The following is a 20,504-nucleotide window of genomic DNA, read 5'->3' on the forward strand; positions in this document are numbered from 1 at the left end:
TCATACTATATTTCTTTGTGACAGCGGATACACTGAACGGCTAAGTTTCACTTTTGTGGAATAAGACTAGTGTTAGCTAGCTACAACCTACCCCGCTAACGAAATGCAAACGTTTTCGTTGAGACTGAACTTAAGATTGTGCTGCTGTTAAAACGGTAAACGTGTTCGCAGAGTCATGGACATAGACGGTGATGGAGCGGAGGTGGGGAACATCAATGTGGAGGTTCATGTTAAATCACACAGGTGGGTGACACGTCAAACACGTCTCTGAATACATGTTTGTGACGCTCGTGAAGGCTGTCAATCCTATGCGGATAATGTCATTGGATGAAGCACTATATAAAAACAAGAATGTTTGGAGTGTGTGCATTTACGTAGAAAATGCAGCTGGGAAATCCTGAGTCTCCACGCTATGCGTGTGTCTATTTGTGTATGTCTTTGTTTTGCTCTGCTCATGTTGTTGCCTTTGATGTGCGTGTTCTACCTTGCCTGCTTGTATCTGCCTTATTGTTTTTAATGGCTCTGTGTGTGTGTGTGTCTGTTTGTGCTTCCACACTTGCATTTGCCTGTATGACCAACAGAGGCCACCAGAGGCTTGTTGCGTGGATGGGGTGTAGTCTGCCGTCTCTGATTGCCTTGTCATTTTTAAAATGGACAAAAAGTTGCAGAAAAACTTGAATATTTCAACCAAGTATTACAATTAGTAAACAACACTAGACGTTTTGGTTTATGAATTGTTGTTGATAACTAGGGGTGGGAATCACAGGGTACCGGGACACGTGATACGCGATACATAGTACCTGATAATATCACAATACGATTCTGTGATTGTCAATACATTGCAAGACCATCATATAGCGATACATCACGATATCGGTGTACCCCTTAACCCTTTTCACAAGTTTCCCTCATTCATTTGAGCAGAGAGGCCTAGCCAGTGAAACTAGCAGGGACTATTTACTTTATAGCACCTTCATTTATTCATTAAAATATAAATATTTGCACCCCTATTAATGACTGATTGGCTTTTCCCCACTCCGGGACCAGTTTTCATGAAATAGCATTTGAGGTCTTCAAAAATGCTGCATCTGTGTGAACATTATCAAATTCACCTTCTAGACCAATTTTAACATTGACACTCTTAAAGGATCACAGAATACTGGAAAAGTCACACAAGTAAAATACCCAGAAATGCTTTATTGTGCACAAATTTGCTCTTGTCATGATATATAATGTGAATTGGGCTGTCATTGATTCTTATCGTTAAACAAGGAGCCCCCCATGTAAAACAATTGTTGAATGACTAAAAGGTATGCTGACTTATCAAAACCATTACCAATGAACTTGGTCTCAAAATACAAAATTATTAATTAATTAACTAGTCATAGTTTCCGAGTGGCTGGTGAAATTGTAAATCATCCATCAACCATATCATCCGTATGTCAGATGTGAGAGAAACTGACAACATGTTCTGTAAGATTCATACAGTATTAGCATTGTATTGGCTATTAGAAGTTGGGGGAAAAAATGATGGAAACAATTCTAACTATACTTTCTTGCATTTTGTCTTTTTCTGTACTTGTTCATGTTTCAGCACCGCTAAACTGTCAGAGGTGAGGATGCACGTTCTGGCTCTACTGAATCGTCACAGCATGGTTTTTGGAAACTACAGATGGACGGAGTTTGACGAAGACTTTCTGAGGAAAAATGTGGAGTCCGTGGCCATAGTTGATATCGAGGAAATAGTAACACAGGTCTGTCATTTTGTTTTCTCTTTTAAAAGTATATTTAATTGGGCTGTCAAAATGAACACAATAAATATGCATGTGTAAATACAGCATGGTCCTATAACTATCTTCACTGTAGTCTTTATGAGAGAGGAGGAGGAGGAGGAGAGAGGTGCTCCAGCCAAACCTACGCTTTAGACTTTAAATTACATTTCAACATGAGACATGATTTTGTCAGGTAAATTGTGAGGGATCCTCTCCCTCAGCCCTGTCACTGATTGAGTGCATTGCAGCAGCACACATCAGTGTTTCTCTGTCAGTCAGTGGCTGCAGGTGGCAGCACACACTCAACACATTGCTCATTCTTCACTCCCCTATGCTCTCACATAACATAAATCACTTTAACTGTCTACTCCCTACTACAAGAAAATAAATGAAAACAAACAAATACACTAATATGGCACATATTGAGCATTAATTAATGCATAAAGCATGCATATTTGTCCACTCCTATGTTGACAAGAGTATTCAAACCTGGGACAATATCCCTTTAAGTTTACTCTAAGCAATAATGCAATTAATTTTTGATTAAATACCTGATATAATTTTTATTTTAATTCACCTTTCAGCCCCTTGATTTGAAAAGCTCCTCTGTGTCTGTTCACATCTTCACGTTGAATGAGGATCAACCCAGCACACTCAGTTTGGAAGACGACGAAGAGCTTTCAGCAGCAAATCACTGGCTCTTACCAACAGGTATCAATGTATTTCCATGTGAATTATTGATATAGAAATATATGATTTTACAGTATAAAGCAGTGGGTTATCAGTTCGGCACACAGAATATTATTCTGTATGATAATATGTGTGTGATAATGACTTGTTCTCTGTTTCCAAACAGCTGAATTCCATGGGATTTGGGAGAGCCTGGTGTATGACAGCGGAGTCAAAACCCAGGTTAAAAAAACACTTATAATGTGAGATGATTACATAATTTTCTCATGCATGTGTGTGTGTAAATATATACGTTCTTATATATGTCTTCCAGCTCCTGGATTATGTCACAACAACAATTTACTTCTCAGATAAAAATGTTGACAGCAACCTGATTTCCTGGAACCGAGTTGTGCTGCTTCATGGTAACTGAGATCGATTGCCACTGTGTCAGAGATAAAGCTTGTGTAAAATAACAGTTTCGTTGCCTTGTGTTTGGATGTTCTCAGGACCACCGGGTACTGGGAAAACATCGTTGTGCAAAGCTCTTGCCCAGAAGCTGACAATCAGACTGTCAAGTCGGTAAGATAGTTCTCATGTTAGTGAAACCACTTCAGCTGTAATTGTACCCCCCCTTTTTTAAAATCTCTCATTCATTCCTCTCCCCTGCAGGTATTCTTATGGCCAATTTGTTGAGATAAACAGCCACAGCCTGTTCTCAAAGTGGTTCTCAGAGGTACTGGACACCTAGACCCCCGCTTTTTAAGGGTTAACACATGAAACTGATAATATTTTGCTCGCTAACCATGTGTCTTTGTTGCAGAGTGGTAAGCTGGTCACAAAGATGTTTCAAAAGATCCAGGAACTCATTGATGACAAAGAAGCTCTCGTGTTTGTTCTGATCGATGAGGTAAAAATGTTGTAATCTGAGCCACAGATATCGCTTTACAGATATTGCATTTCTATTGGTTTTGTCGTATTTGCCTTCATTTGCACATTTGCACAAGAAAATAATATTGTTACTTTGTTATACGTTTATCATAGCTTGCCTGGGCATGTTTCTGTTGTGACTGAGGCTTTCTCATAATCTGCTTCATTGTGAATAGGTGGAGAGTTTGACAGCAGCGAGAAATGCCTCCCAGGCAGGAACAGAGCCCTCTGACGCCATTCGAGTCGTCAATTCTGTTCTCACCCAACTGGACCAGATCAAACGGTCTGAAAGCAAAGCTAAAGTCTACAAGATTCAGATCTAATCCCCAGCACTAAACATTAACTTTGCATTTATTTTATACTATGTAGTTAATTGATTGTATTTTATCATGTTTACCCAGGTTTACTTTGTGTTGACATGTGGGTTCTTACTTCAGACATTCAAACGTTGTGATCTTGACGACTTCCAACGTGACGGAGAAGATTGACCTGGCGTTTGTGGACAGAGCGGACATCAAGCAGTACATTGGACCCCCATCTGAGAAAGGCATCTACAATATCTACCTCTCCTGCCTCGAGGAGCTGATGAAGGTGACAACCCAGTAACTGTTTTTTTTCCCCCTACAATTTACAAGTATTTATCTTTTTAAAATGCAAAATACATTTGTTTTCTTAACAAGTCAACATCCACGTCCAAACATTGGAACAACAATCTACAACCTGCAGGCGCAATTATTCATACAGTAAATCAATTTGAATTTTAGAAATACAGACAGTAACAAGGCAATCAGGGATGGCAGACTTAAGCTAGGTTTATAGTCGCCGCAGCTTGGGTTATAGTCGCTGTAGCACGCCAGGTACCCACCAAAAATGACATATTCTGTGTTGCGCAGGGCGCGTGAGCTTAAAAAGGTGCGGCAGTAGAGAAGCGCACCTGTTAATTTTTGTAACTTTGTCGGCTACGGCACGCACCAACTCAGCCATTTTCAATGGAAGACTGGCCGAGCAGGTCCGCTTGTACACACGTTTGTATGACTCTTCTGTCCGAGAGCACAGAGACAGTCAAATGGCCTTATATACATGGAAGGAGATTGTTACAACGTTAGAAAAAGACAATTGTTTTTGTCGTAGGACATGAAATAAAAGAGGGATCTCTTTGTGAAGGGCAAAATACGAGCCCATAGAAAGAGTGGAGACCCAGGGGGAAAAGCCCTCCCGGTGATTCTGGTGGAACTGGGATGTCTGTCCCAATACGTTAAATACTGAGAGACGGACAACAAGGCTCTGGTGGCCTCTGTTGGTCATATTGGCAGTGGCAAGTGTGGAAGCACAAATAGACAGACAAACGGAGCCACTAAAAACAATACACTGGGTGAAGTGATGTGTCTTACCAATGTCTTCATACACACACTTTTGGACTAGATGAGCTTACTGAGTAGTTAAAAATGATTTGTTTTGCCGTGTGTGTTGTTACATTAAAGGAAAAATAGGTACGTGAGGTTTGATTGAGCATTCCTGTCTTTTAAACAAGACTCATAAGTTATCATCAATATAACAAAAGTACTAAACTGTCACCCACAGAGTTCTCTTCAGGGTCATTGTTATAACAACAAAATAGCATTATTACCACTGACTTAAAACTGAAGCAAACCCTTGAGATAACCATTGTGCACTGATTTATCTTAATTGTGTGATGTGATTGCGTGCAGTGCCAGATCATCTACCCCCGGCAGCAGCTGTTTACCATGTTTGAGCTGGAGACGATGGGCTTTGCTGAGAGCGAGGTGTCTGAACACAGTCTGAAGTTGAGGAACATTGCTGTGTGAGTGCAGTGTGCAATAATTCCCAAGTCGCTGGCGCTGTGTTTGCAAACATCAAATGTCAGAACTGAAACAGCCAGAGGCAACTGTTTTGTTTTTCTTTTCATTTCCAGAAAAAGCAAAGGTTTAAGTGGAAGAACACTGAGGAAGTTGCCTTTTCTCGCCCATGCACTGTTTGTGAGGGTAAGTAAATGGATTTGTTCTACAGAGCATGGGTAAAAAAAAAATTGCAGTGTTTTTTAATGTGGTTTGTTTGCCTGCAGTCGCCGACAGTGACCCTTGAGAGGTTTCTTGAGGCTATGGACCGAGCAGTGGAAAAACAAAGGGAGGAAAAATCTAATCTGGTCAATGGGTTCTGATCTGATTACAATGCTGACATGTGATTGTTCATGAGATCTCAGTCCTATTTCCTGTTTGCAGTTCAAAGAAACCATAACCCTTACTTCTTTTGTTTTTTAATCTGTGCTTTTTGACAGCACTATGTTAAATACTGTACATTTACAAGAAACATTGTTTAACAAATGTTAATTTGGTGTAAGATGGAATGCCCATCCAGTGCTCCATTTGTGTTATTGTTTACTCCTTTCATCTCCACCATGTTTAAAGTTTTAATATAACATGCAGCTTTAACTTTAATAATTCCTTTCATAATGGCACAGACGCACACACAAGCTCAGTCTGTGCATTTGTTTTTTGGCAATAGCAGCTTGTCCGACAGAAATAAGAAGCAGTTCCACGATGTGCCTGAGGCCTCAGTGGAAGGCGAAGCAGCAGAAGTAAAGAAATGATGCCTCTTATTTTTGATGGACAAGCTGCTGGCTGTACCATTACCTTGGCTTATTTTGTCTTCTCTTCTGGTTTTAAAAGGTGACATTTCTCTTGTTCAGTTCTACATCATCTTTGCACTCTTTGCTTTTTTTTTATTTTATATAAAACACTGTAATAAACATTACTGTTTAGAATTGTGATTTTTAACACCAGAGCCCTTGGCCACCACTTTTTAATCAACATTTTTTTATTTACCCACTCGACCTCTCAGATCTAAGTCATTCACAAGAGTGACCCAGAATTACAGGAGTACAGTGTAACACAATACACCATCAGGGGGAAATAGATAAGAATATGTACAAGGAAAAAGAGAAGAAAACAAGACAAAATTAGATCAAATTAAGTCAATAAATAATAATGATAATGGAATCAATAAGAAATAATAATACTGATGCAAATGAACACAATAATAATAATTACTATTATAATACAACTACTATAACACTAATTTTTAAAAGTTTTGAAGGGAGCCTTTATGGGTGTCTCTGATTTCCTCAAGTTTCAAAAAGTACATTGTGTCTCTAATGGAGCTGCATCTAACGATCATTTTCGCAATCGGATTAATAATTAGGTCCAGAAAATGTGTTTGTCAAACCTGAAAATGAAGATGTTCTCAAACGTCCCGTTTTGTCCACAAACCAAAATGATTCAGTTTTTAAAAATCAAAATAGTTGACCATTAATTTAGTAATCGATTAATTGTTTCAGCTCTATAGTCTCTAATCCATCTTGGAAAATTGGGAGGTGTTTGCAACTTCCAGGAGAGAAGAATGAGACGTCTTGCAGTCAGAGAAGTGAAAGCTATAACTACATTACTTTACCTTTAAGGAAGTGAGTTTCCGAGGTGAAACCAAATAATGCATATATGGCATTGGGAGCGATATTCAAGGCATTTAGGGCATTAAAATTTGTTTCAGGCAGCCCTGGGCCACCACTTGGTGGCGCACAAATGCCGTTACACAGTTATAGACGAGGAAAGACTTGAGTTTTATGTGGTGACTTTAATCAGACACACAATCATCACAGTGCAGATGATACATACTAAGAAATACGGTTTGCGTCACGTAACGGGATGATGATGTTTTTCTAAATTCTGCTGAATAAAACCAAAGCAAATGTTCCTCATGCAGCAGATAGAGCTATTTTGCCTCCATGAGACGAGCTCCTTCACGGGGCTTCACTGGAGATGTATCTGTCATATGCAGCGTTTACATGCACTCATCAGTGGCTCCATTGTTCATACGAACATGTTTTGCATTCTGTGAATGCTCCGCTGCTTTGCATGTCAGCTGCTGCGTTCAGACAATATGCCCTTTGTTTGTTGTTGGGCAACAGCTTTTTCACTTCACCACTTCAAAGGTGGATTCTGTAGACTGCTCTCGAATGTGAAAGGAAAGCAAACACAGGAGTTTTGTTTTGCATATTTAGCATTTAATAAATAATACTCGACATCACTGTCTGCTTTGAAATGATCCTCCTGTTGGCCGTTTTAGTCAGCACATTTTTGACCTGAAATGTTGATCGACTTACTTTACGGGCAAAAGGTTTGTCATTAAGATCAAACCAAAGATTCAGACTCATCACATTTTCTTAAGTACTGGGTTTCACAGAAAGCCCAACATGGATATCCCCTTACACAGAAAGCCCTTATTTAACTGAAGAAACTAAATTGTTGCGTTTGAATGATCCGTTTTAATGCTAGAGTATCTTGTATACCTAATTGTTTAGCACCCGCAATTATCATTCGTCAAAGACGCTCTGTGCGATGAATCACATGAGGAAGCTCTCCTCTAATCTGACGAGGGATCAACAAAGTGGGGAGAGAATAAAAGGCAGATGGAGGAAAGGAAAAGTCGCAGGAATGGGCATTGTAAATAAAACCATAATTGCTCTGTCTGGAGGCCATTTTCGTCTTTCGACTGTAGTTGCTCCAAAACCAGGCAGCTGTTAAAAGGCAATCAAGGCAGCGAAGGAAAGAAAAGTCAAAAGCCTTATTGTTACAGGGTTTTTTATCATTGTTTCAAGCTGTTTGAAAATGTCCGAAAAAAGCTCCAAACAAAACAAAAGCCTGATGTTTATCCTCCACACTGTTGTTCAGGTACATGACTGAAAGCACTGGAATACGTCTGCCTGTGCCAGTGGTGATTCACATGGGGAGGGGACACATTTAAACACACACACACACACACACTTATAGGAAATAGGAAACTTCACACAGCTGCACACAGAAACCGTGGAAACTATCACTCATTTATGTGAGGCTAAAATGTTCAACATAAGCCTCGAGATAATGATTTCGATTATTGTTTTTAAAAGTGTAGCACAGCGTCGGTCGACTCTGGATTTGGCCAGTAAATAAATCCACATGCTTTGTTCAAGTGCGTCAAAAATCGAGCTGTCAGAGCTTCTCAATTCTTCATCTGCGTGACAGCCTTTGAGGATAGAACCAGGACTTTTATCCAAATGAGCGTTGCCTTTTCAGAAAGACAAACTCTCTGTTCCCAGTTTAAACTATCCTGTCAGAAACTGCATGAGAGGTTGTTTCTGATTGAGTTCAGACATTTCTGCGTACCATATGTTTGTCATCCGTTTAAGCAGAGAGAAGAAGAGAGAGACCAGGGCTACATAAAGGAATGGAATTAATGTGGCTCTAATAAAGCTGCCATCAGTGAGCAATGCTTGTGTTGTCAGCCATATAGAGACTTTGATCTGAGGGTGTTTTCTGTGTGACGCTGGACGAAATTGACAGGAAGAGCCCTTTACTTACTCTCCACATTCATCAAGGTATGCGGCGGAGAGTCTGGGACACTTGAGATACAGTAGGCCCTCCATTCTCAAAGAAAATAAGATGTTCTTCCAAAAGCACATAGAATATATTTCTCTCCTGTTTTCTCAGGCAGAGCTCCTCTGTCGAGGTAATAAAGAATAAAGATGGGCCATAATTCCTGACATGACAGCAGCACTTTGGTGAGTTGACTTGAATGAGCGAGCAATTGGCAACCGGGGCGTATAATAACAGTTTATGTCTCGATAACATGCGAAAGATCAAAGCGACATCTGTTCTAGTTCTGAATGCAGTCTGCAGGAGTGGGATGTTTACCAAACACTAACATCACAGTCATGTTTTCATACTATCACAGATTTCAGAGATGCTGCCCAAGTAAATGAATATTCATAACTCTTGGCCTGCGTTCCTGCAGCCGGGGCCTGTTCTAACAAACCTGCCAAAGGAAACAAACTATAAAAGTGCTGCGGAGCTTTTGATCACCGCATGGTGGTTTGAAATACGGCTTGTTCTCCCTCAAACAAATGGTTCCTCTTTGGCATCTGCTGTTTCATGATGCAAAGCATAAACAAAAAAAAAGAAACGACTGTATTTTTGCCTGCGAACATTAACAGTCACGTATTGTTATCATTAATTGCACCTGTGTTTATCCCCACACACACAATACATGACAGAAATATATCTTCGTCAACGATACAAAACAGTGCGTCCTGATTTATGTCACTTTAATAATCACAGGCTTTTGTGGAGGTAGATTTAATTAACTTTTCTCAACTAATGTATTATTTGTACATCTTTAGGCTGTTTAAATGAAATAATCCAAGGTTGCAAATCTGCTTTCAAACTAAAATGATTCATAAAACTATTTAAGTTAACATTTTGTATGCTAGATGTTCATTTTTGTTGGAAAATTGCACCGGCAGAGGGCGTGGTTTTACAGTCATCTGCACACAAGCTGCCAACTCCTAAATACAACCGGAAAACTATGGAAACTGCTTTTCAAAATAAAAGCACATACAAAAAAGCATTTGATCAACAGAAAGAAAAAACAGAACAATACTGTACATTAAATATTCTTAAAAAAGAGGTTTTAATACTAAATATACAAAAAATAATAAATTGGCCTATATACTACTGAGTGAAAATACAATAATCCTTCATTAATATTACGTTTAATTTAAAAAAAATCATGTGTTTGCTTGACTTTACGAATCAGACTCAGTGTTATTGAGCAAATATGATTTAAATATTCTTTAACTAGAAAAGTCAGGATCAATAAACATAAGACATAAGATTAAGTTATGTTTACGTAAACCAGTTATTGTATAAGAATTAGCAAAAAACAAGACAACATAATATAACAATTAGAGTTTTAAAATGATTATTTAAGACAATGTTATATAAACATGTGTAAAATAGTATCTTGGGTGTTTTATTTTTTCAAAAAGCCCAAACCGGAAGTGCGTGTTGTATTTTGTGTGTCTTGACACACGCTCGTCGCGGTGTGTGTGTGTGTGTGTGTGTGTGTGTGTGTGTGTGTGTTTGAGCTCGAGACGCTCCAACATTCAGTAGTAGATGTGAGGAGGACACAGTCACGGGGAGCGCGCGCCCATCGTCTCTGTCCATTTCAGCCCCTCGAACACTTAAACACTAACGTGTCCGCACAGACACGCGCGCGATGCGTCAATGAGGAGGCGCTTTCACGATGAAGCGGGACTTTTTCTCGTGGCAAACAAACACAATGTGACCATGTTGCATCTGTGACCGCTTCATCCGCGTCGGATTTCGGACTATACCTTTACCGATCCTGGGAAAGAGAGACTTCACAATGGGGAAACTTCAGTCCAAACACGGTGAGACGCGACTTCAACTAAACACTCATATATACATGTTTTATGAATTTGTTATTTATTTTGTTGAGAAATTATAATAATATGTATAAGTAACGTTTGTCCTTTTTTTGTGTGTTTCTGAAGCGTGCAAGCGCAGAGAAAACCCTGAAGGTGAGGACAGGTCACTTTCACACAGTGAGATGTGTGGCTGCTGAATGCTGCTCACTGAATAAATGATGACAGTTTTGTAGATGTTTGGACTTCCTGCTGATCACCGCTGTTTTCTTCATTTTCCCCCAGGAGACAGTTTTGTTGTGAACGCTTTCCTGCGCAGAGGGATGGAGGAGTGTGAGCGGTACAGCGGGACTGAGCATAAGCTGAAGAACATGCAGGTACAACATCAGCCTTTCGTCATGCATCTTTTATCTATATGTATGTATCTATATCTAAATATATCTCTATATATAATGTATATATATACATATATGTATATATATGACAACAAGTAAGAAATAGGAAGCTTATTTTGAGACTAATGTATGATTTTTTAATCTTGAAGGTGCATTATGTAATAAATCTAAAGCAACTGGCCATAAAATCCTCCTAATATGTCACAGAGACTCAGGAATAATGTTCATATAACAAACTGAACAGTACAGCCAAAATATTTGCATTAAAAAAAAAATTCTTTTGCAGACTGCAAATCATGTTTTGGCATGTGGCGCCACCTACCGCCGTCTACCAATCATTGCAGTCAGTAGAGTCTCAGCTGCCGAGCAACCACGGGTTGCCAGTTACATCAGAAAACGTAACCTAAAAGACCTCGGTGTTTTGAATTTGAATGTAGTAACCGTTTTTGGCCACATTCTTACATATGGCACCTTTAAAGGTGCATTATGTAATAAATCTAAAGCAATTGGCCGTAAAATCCTCCTAATATGTCACAGAGACTCAGGAATAATGTTCATATAACAAACTGAACTCACCAACAACAACAGTACAGCCAAAATATTTGCATTAAAAAAAGCTTTTGCAGACTGCAAATCATGTTTATGTTTTGAAATCATGTTTTGGCATGTGGCGCCACCTACCGCCGTCTACCAATTATTGCAGTCAGTAGAGTCTCAGCTGCCGAGCGACCACGGGTTTCCAGTTACGTCAGAAAACCAAACCTAAGAGACCTCAGTATTTTGAATTTTAATGTAGTAACCGTTTTTTTGACCACATTCTTACATATGGCACCTTTAATCACAGACCAGGAAGAACACATGGTCACTTTTATGATTTATTCCAGTAAAGATGATTTACTTTTTTTGACAAAATGATAACTTGTAAACCTGGTAAAGTGCTTCTTATTTGGTGTTGCTGCCTCCTTCTTATTCCTTTCCACACTCGCTCAAGTGTGTCTCCATCACCTGATCTCATTGAAACACCTATATGTGTGTGTGTGTGTTGTATTTGCTGATGGGATGAATATGTCAGACACTTCAAAGTTGTCTGGTTGAAGTGGTTACATCCCTCTCCCCCCCCTCCCCTCCCCTCCCTCCCTGAAAGACGAGCTGAGAGCTCCTTAAAGAGGAAGCGAGAGCTGCGTTCACAAGCGCGTGTGAAGATGCTGTTGATGTTGATGTCTTTGGCTGAGTTGTCTTCTGCTGTTCTTTCTGTCTGTCGTGTCTGGCTTCAGACACAACGCTGCAGTGGTTATTCCCTTCCTGCCAGCTTTCGGTGGATGGCTTATGACAGCTATGAGTCCCGTGTGTGAAGTGGCTTGGCCAAGCAGCGCACACACACACACACACACATAGACAGGATGGAAAAGGTAGTCGTTTCAGACTGAAGAGTATGAAGTTTGCTCTTGTGGCTGCTGGCATCATGACTCAGGGGGGCTGTGTCTTTTTTCCTCAAAGCCTCCCATTCTTAACGCGGCCCGCAGTATAGGCAGCTCTCAGCGGCATAACATTACATCACTTCAATTAGCGTGTCATTTTCATGAGGGGCATGAAAAGTCCTGAGATCTCAGAGTGCGAGAAGTTCACACAGAGGTACCGGGCTATCAGTGAGGTGGGTGGTTTTGCAATGGTAGGAGAGTGATGGATTATACCAAGACTGTAAAAACCGCCCACTTGTGGCAAATTAAAAGAGAACTCTTCCCCGCTTCAGAGGAGCTGGAGTTCACACTCCCCTGAGGGGGAAAAACCACCACAAGCTTAAACTTGGCAGTTATTAGTTAAGCGAGTCCCACCCTCACTACTATCAAAGTCACGGCCCTGATTTATACAGAGTCGTGAGCTGGTTTACAGTAGAGGTTACTCTACGCTCTATCAGGGTCTGACTCTGCTTTCTTTCAGACTTCCTCTGGATTGGTTGAGCAGGAGGTGGAGATTCACATCTGTTGTTGCATATTGGTCTATAAGTGTGTTGTAATGCTTCTTCTGTAACACAGCAAACGTGTTTTTTGCCTGCGTTACCTTTACTGTAACATGACTTTTTCCTAGTTTTTACGTGACATGTAAACGTATTATCTCTGGGTTTATGGCTGATGTTTGGACAAAAAGTCCGGAATTTGAATGCTTTGCTTGAGGCGTAATGTATATTTTTCATGATTACAGTAGACATTATAGACCAGAAGTTAAATCTTTAAAAAAACTCAACTGCATCCAGAGCTGTGTAGAATCAAAATATTGGTTTGTTTAAGCCCTGGATGAGATGCCGCGAAAGTACGAAGCGTGATTGAAATCCATACCATGATGATATATATGTTCGCTATTGTGCTGCAAATTCAATATGAGGCTGTCTGCTTTTATATACAGTGACAGCTCTATTCACGCTGTTTGAAATGAGCCTGCATACATTAGTATAAGGATACATGTCCCTGGGGATGGTTTTATGTCATAAAGTTTCCCATCGAACATAAGGACATATGATCCATCTCTGCTGTAAACCAGGAACAACATTTTCCCGCTTGATCCCATTTACTGTTAATTAATCCCCCGCCTGGAATGGATTACATTGTCACGTTAACAAATTAAATTATTAGATTATTATGGTACATTTGGATGTTGTGTTACTTTGTTGTTATTTTCTGCTCCTGTATTCCAGTATATCACTTGTCAACAGACATGCATTTTACCGCTTAAGATAGTAGTTGCAGGGACAGTTTTAAATGTACCTATAATTTCATATAGAAAGAGATTGGCCAAACAAACTATCCGTGACCACTCCCCCCCCCCCCCCCCCCTCCTCATTGTCAAATGGGGGAGTAGGATTCCTGAGCTTTCTGGCTGTGACTTCAAAGCACTGAGCTGTGAGTTATAAAAGGGCTCTGATATCAGTGGAGCCTCCGAACCCTCACCCCTTCTATCCCCCTGCCCTGTCCTGGGGGATGGGCTGAGAAAAGCTGGGAAGAAAAAACAACAAACAAGCACTAAAGCCCAATTTATACTCCTGCGTAAAGTGCTCTACGTAGGTTACGCAGAGCCCTCTGCGTCGACGGAGAGCCTGTCGATGAGCCTCTGCGTCGTCTCCGACTGCACAAAATATTTGAAAGTGTCAGTCACTCCGTCAAGGGACAACGGAGACGGCAAGGGCTGTGATTGGTCCTCAGGACAGGCCGAGGTATCGCTGCTCTGTGCCGGTCACAGTGCGCAACGAGCGTCCACAGAGGCGGAGCTGACTATAAATATGTCATATCTTAAAGGTGCATTATGTAATAAATCTAAAGCAACTGGCCATAAAATCCTCCTAATATGTCACAGAGACTCAAGAATAATGTTCATATAACAAACTGAACTCACCAACAACAGTACAGCCAAAATATTTGCATTAAAAAAATACATTTTGCAGACTGTTTTGAAATCATGTTTTGGCATGTGGCGCCACCTACCGCCGTCTGCTAATCATTGCAGTCAGTAGAGTCTCAGCTGCCGAGCAACCACGGGTTGCCAGTTACGTCAGGAAACAAAACCTAAAAGACCTCGGTATTTTTAATTTGAATGTAGTAACCGTTTTTGGCCACATTCTTACATATGGCACCTTTAACACACACAACACATGTTTAGACTCTAAATGGCCAATTTCTCGCCTCAAATTATCTTAAAACTGCGTTCCGGGACACAGAAAAGTGAGAAACGGCCACTGTTTCAACAACAACAGTCTTTCTCTCTCGGACGCCGTTGCTCACTGTAGCCAAAAGCACAACAACCTTGCGTAGCGACCCCTACTGCTCGGGCGAGAAATTGCAGTGCGTATCCGTCACCACGACGGAGAAGTATGAAGGCTCGAGGGGTTTCTGTGGTTACGCAGTCGGAGAAGTATAATGTGGCCTTTAACGGAGCCCGTACCCAACATCGTGCTGCCTGGATCTCCTTTTGGTTTTAATCCACCGCATTGTGAATGCTTTCCTGTGCTTTGGCGAGACACGAGAACAGATCAAAGGACGTTAAGTCTTGTTTAAATATTGATATTGAAGTTTTGCAGCTGGCAGCTTGCCCTCAATTGCGCGATCCTTACAGCCTCCCTAAAAGTGTGGCGCGAGGGACAAAGAGAGCGAACCATTTAGCGGGGATGACTTGGCTTATTATTGCGCTCAGTCATCAAGGTTTTTTTGACTCATCTTCGCAGGTGTTCCAGACGGGTCACACCTGTCCAAGCACCTGGTGTAATGCAGAAATATTACAAGTAAGATCAAAGCGACAGGTCAAGGTGCAGTCGGCGCAAAAAAAAAAGAAAAAGTGAGCTCAAGTCTGTCGTTATTGAATATGTAAAATGCAGAACCCTGTATTTATCCAAACCTGTTCATTAGTGGAAGAGCTCCGTGAAGGTTCACTGTGTTTCACCTCTGGAAACATCAACACATCAACAGTCCAGACTCTCTCTCTCTCTCACACACACACACACAACTTCACTGCTTCATTTTGGAGCTTAAAAGCAGACATGCTTGGATGCCCAAATAATGACAGCCTAATTCAGCCTTTCAGCACCATCTTTTGTCTCAGAACTTCTCACAGACTCGGTCTGTGAGTGGTGAGTGTGCCAACAGCTCCGAGACGCAGATTTATTTTGACTTATGGAGAGTTACATAGCACTCACCCCGCAATAATAAATTAGGTTTAAGAGCGCTGTTCCCAAGCAGCTCACTAAACTAATTGTACGCTAATGTTTTTTTAACATTCATTCGGAATTTGTGAATAAGAGTTTCCCCTTTTATAAAAGTCCTCGTTTGGCGATGCTGCTCAAAATGGATGTTTTCTTTGGGCACTTCCACCACTGGGCAATGTGGGTATATCTTCTATCGTCACCGTGTTCATTTTGAATTGGCAGTATTTGATTTGGATCTGACGCTGGGATATCTGTGTCATCTTAAGGCCGCTGCCCTAAATGACTTGATATTTTTCAGCAGACAGCCACAAGTTTCAAACGGATTTTCTCTTTTTTAGCGTTTGTGCTATGCGTAGTGCTCATAATTGTGCACATCCTGAGGCCTTGGAGTACTTGGAGAGGTTTTTTTTTTGTTTTTTTTTCAAGGAATATTGTCGTCATCGACATCTCGTGACTTCTTCACTGCTGCCTCTCATACAAGCATAAATAAAACAGAAGGGTCTGTCCCTGCTGCGGCGTTACCAAAGAAAAACACGCGGTGGAGAGGAGACAAAAAGGTGTGCTCATACTTTTATACTGTATGTACTGCTTTTGAAGGAACTTAAAGGCATTTGGAGAGTTTGTTTTTTTCCACCCCTTCTTTTTTTTTTTTTTTTTTTTTTTAAATTGGCTTCACAAGAAGGCGAGCTGTGAGCCTTCATCTCTGAATGAAAAGCATGTGGCTGGCATCCAGAACAGCGGGGTCTTTCAGCACGGCCCCGGCAGACATCTGTTCCTGGTTTGTACAGCAAAATCCTGGAGCAGGGAGAGGGGCTGTGGTGGGAAGGGGGTGAGAGAGGGTGGCGGGGAATAGGAAAAGAGAGGGGGGGGGGGCCGGGCAGTGGTGGTGGGTTTAAGGGTGTGTTTTTTTTTCTTCTATGGAGAGATATTTGAGGGGCTTTAAAGGTAGTGGGGGAAGGGCAGTAAATGGAGAGCCTCATCCGCCTTGTCCGCTTCATTTTTTTTTTTTTGTGTGTGTGCCAGGAGCTGACCACCGATCTCACCTTTCCTTCCATACGGACTTCTAACAAGTGTCAAACATGCAAATCACGCCACTTTCCTTCTGGTCGCAGTTTGTCTAGCGCATGTGTAAACATCATCACCTGGTCGATCTCAGCTCACCTCACAAGTGCCGGTTGCTTGTTTTAGCCATTCTTTCATGTTGGGGTGTCGAAGTGTGTATCGCCCGCATGGCTTCGCCTGTGAGTCAGAGGTTGAGTTCCCCCTCTCTCTCTCTCTCTCTCTCGCTCTCTCTCTCTGCGTTACTGAGCGAGTAAAGAGGCGACGTGTGGTTTGTGTGGCCTGCACCTAATGGAGAAAGTCATCAGAACACTGCAGACACATCAAATGTTTATTTTTCTGAGCATATTTTCACATTCTGAGGTACTTTGAAGCAGTTTGCCCTGGCTATGAAAAGAGTGGAGGGGGGAGGGGGGGGTGCTCTTGCTTCCACCGGGAGGAATCAAACAGTAATGTTTCCATGCACACTTAAGTGGAGCTATAGCATGACGTTCAGTTGAACATCTTTCTTGTCCCAGTATATATAAGATTTGTTGACTGGAGCGTGTCTAACTCTGCTATGCTATAGGAGGCTATATGTCCCTGTATCGCAATTCCATTATCTGGGTTTGTTAGTAATTCAATTAAGTTCCAGTTCGGCTTCCAGTTTCTGCTTTATGCAGAAATTGGATTGGAATTTGACTGGAGAAGACACAACCGTTTGTTTCCTGACGTATCACACATCGGTTCGCAGGCTTTTGCCACAAATGAAGACCTGTTAATCCTGGGTATATGAGCTGAGCACCTGTGGTAAACCCATACTCATACTTTATTGTTCACAAAAAAAATGTTTTTCCACACAATCTGATTTCTTTTCTTGCTGAAAGTTGAAGACTTGAGAAGACTGATAACTGCTGTTGCTGTAGTACAATAAATATGAGGATAGAGATGGCTGGGAACACAGGAAGACGTGATCTTGCCTATATACTCACATGAACAGTGGCTCTAAATCAGGGCTCTCAAACTGGCGGCCCGGGCGCCTCATGAGGCCCCCCCCCCCCAATCAATTACATGCGGCCCCCCACTTAATATCATCTGATAATGAAAACATGGCCCACGATCTCAGCGTCTTTTAAACACAGTGTGTAGCTGAGGAACAGCTTCCAGCGAGGTGATAGATTATAATATATGTTTGCTAGCAATGTTTTTTATAACAGTAATAATACGACATTTAGTCATAATTATCCCATCATTAAATGTATCATACACAACATTCAATTACAAATATAAATACATACACTTGTTAGGGCCCGAGCCACGAATGGTAGTGGCCCCGAAACGGCTCCCGGTACGAATTTTAATTACAGTTGTCCACACTATTATTTATGTAATTTAAAATAAATGTCTGTTTTTGATATTAATACATTAATTTTGCAAGTATACGTGGGATATCATGATGCAATATTGTGAACAGTTGTTTTTTTTCCCTACTTTTTTTCCCACTTAGGCCGGCCCCCTCTTGACCACAATAGATGTGCATTGGCCCCCAGGTCATTTGAGTTTGAGACCCCTGCTCTACATGAAAAGAACAACACAACTCTTTATTTGAGCAGATTCAGTGTGATAGTGCTGCATCTGAGAGGCTCTAGCAAAAGAAGACTGGGACATTTGACAAAGAAATTGAACCCGACTCGACGTGTGCCACTCTGCAATGTAACAACATAAATGTCGTACACAATAATTAAAATGTCTCCCCACAGTACAGAGGAGAATATTTTTAGACAAGATGAATGGCAGTCACTCCACTTCCTTCATTATAAGAGCTTTTTTCTTTTTTTATCTGCAGACGTATGGAATGAAGCTCTGTCGCCTTTAGAGATATCTCAGCTCCGTGACAGCCACTTTGAAGTCGCTCACTTCCTGTCACTGCTTTTCAAGATATTTATGAGATATCTGTTTGTGTGCTTCACAGAGATCCGCCGAGCTTTAAAGGACCGGTTTTTTCCGTCGTCATAAATGCTGTATTGTGTGAATAATGCGAGCTTCACTGAAGGCAGCCCATCCCAGGCTTTCACTTGACACTATGTGCGACCGAGACGTGCATGGTCACCGACGACAGCTCGGAGACCTCACTTCCTCTGGATGATTAGTGGGCTTGGTGGCTGTTTGGGGGCAGCCTCTTTGAGGGTTAACCCTGGTCTATGTCTTTTCGTTCGCTCCTCGCCAGGGGAAAGAAAATACCTGAAGCTGGAGCCCAGTGCTTAACGCTGACATTTTTGGCAAAAAGCTGCTGGATCCGAGTCTGTGTTTGATCTTGACTTTATTCCAGCCAAGTAAAACACCGGGAGACTCAAAGGTTATTACATTTTAGTGTGTAAGGTATGTTTCCACATAAACCCCTGTTCCCCCTTAGAAAGTGTTCGCTCTTCTCTGAGTGGACTCTATTCTGCAGGCCTCAGAGCAGCCAAGGGAATATTCTATTTTTTCAGTCATGTTGTTGGCGGTGTCATTGCACACTGTTATGATAGGCGTTGCTAATTGATCGCATTGTTTTTAATTAAAGGTGCCATATGTAAGAATGTGGCCAAAAACGGTGACTACATTCAAATTCAAAAGGTCTTTTAGGTTTTCGTTTTCTGACCTAACTGGCAACCCGTGGTTGCTCGGCAGCTGAGACTCTATTGACTGCAATGACTGGTAGACGGCCGTAGGTGGCGCCACATGCCAAAACATGATTTGCAGTCTGCAAAATATTTTTTTTAATGCAAATATTTTGTCTGTACTGTTGTTGTTGGTGAGTTCAGTTTGTTATATGAACATTATTCCTGAGTCTCTGTGACATATTAGGAGGATTTTATGTCCAGTTGCTTTAGATTTATTACATAATGCACCTTTAAATTTGAACTGAGGGTAGACTCCAAACACTATCAGACAAGGCACCGCACAACTGTTTTTCTACAATATTTTGTTTCCGTAAATATTTACAGATAGAAGGGGAGCCTCGGGGGTTTGCTTGTTTGTTTAAAGAAGTCAAGGGATTCCTCTTTTGGACATGAGTTTGTTATCCTATGAATTCAGCGGAGGACATTTGAGATGGTCTCCACAAAGGTCAGCTTGCCGACTCACTGTACGTCTCACAATGCAAGCTCCGGGGAAGTTGCTTGCAGCACAATATGCTGATAGCTATAAATCTTGGACATGAATACCCCCTACTTCTCCTTGTGTTAGTGTGAGAAAATATGGAACACAAAGGGAGCAGCAGTGCCAGAAACAGAAATACTCTATATGTATAACATTTTAGTCAGATTATTCAAGTGCTTTTCATGTTGTGATGCAGCGTTGCATCCTCTATGATATGCTTTCTGTGTATAAAAGGCCTTCAGAGTCACCCCTGCTTCGAAACTTCATCCTTACTCTACATTCCTGAACCTGACGCTCTGTAAGGTTTGAGTGGAGGAACACAACACACACACACACACACCATTAATCCTGCCTTCTATTTTGCTAAAAGGAAGGAAAAAAGTGGAGGGTACCCCACATTACTCATTCGTGTGATGCTGAGCTGTATTAGACCACATCTTTGCTTCTTTTTAAGTGTTCCACTTATAAATAAGGCTTTCTCATTGAGCATGGCATGTCTACACTGGGTACCTTGATATCTTTAAATTAATTTAATGTTCAAGCCAAAAAAAAATAAAAAAGTGGAATTCATAGCAGCATTTTAACCAGTATCC

At 41.2% G+C, this 20,504-nt stretch overlaps 2 protein-coding genes across 2 annotated transcripts in view; both read left to right on the forward strand.

Annotated features, from left to right (window-relative positions):
- Positions 1 to 175: 175 nt before the first annotated feature.
- On the forward strand, positions 176 to 5,550 carry trip13 (thyroid hormone receptor interactor 13; the record flags this gene model as incomplete). The annotated part of the gene is made up of 13 exons (XM_083896572.1): positions 176 to 243; positions 1,595 to 1,754; positions 2,357 to 2,483; positions 2,629 to 2,684; positions 2,776 to 2,866; positions 2,951 to 3,023; positions 3,114 to 3,177; positions 3,265 to 3,351; positions 3,548 to 3,654; positions 3,809 to 3,962; positions 5,081 to 5,193; positions 5,305 to 5,374; positions 5,455 to 5,550. The coding sequence occupies 13 exons, from the start codon at positions 176 to 178 to the stop codon at positions 5,548 to 5,550; spliced, it is 1,266 nt and encodes a 421-aa protein (XP_083752698.1).
- A 4,975-nt stretch (positions 5,551 to 10,525) lies between these two features.
- The window catches only part of nkd2b (NKD inhibitor of WNT signaling pathway 2b), a 28,482-nt gene continuing 18,503 nt past the window's right edge, over positions 10,526 to 20,504 (forward strand). Inside the window, exons 1-3 of the mRNA XM_083888482.1 lie at positions 10,526 to 10,656; positions 10,780 to 10,806; positions 10,936 to 11,027. Coding sequence (XP_083744608.1) covers positions 10,632 to 10,656; positions 10,780 to 10,806; positions 10,936 to 11,027 — 144 coding nt within the window. The 5' untranslated portion in view covers positions 10,526 to 10,631. The remainder of the gene's footprint in view (positions 10,657 to 10,779; positions 10,807 to 10,935; positions 11,028 to 20,504) is intronic.

Source organism: Microchirus variegatus (genome assembly GCF_963457635.1).
Source record: "Microchirus variegatus genome assembly, chromosome: 1".
Taxonomy (NCBI): Eukaryota; Metazoa; Chordata; class Actinopteri; order Pleuronectiformes; family Soleidae; genus Microchirus; species Microchirus variegatus.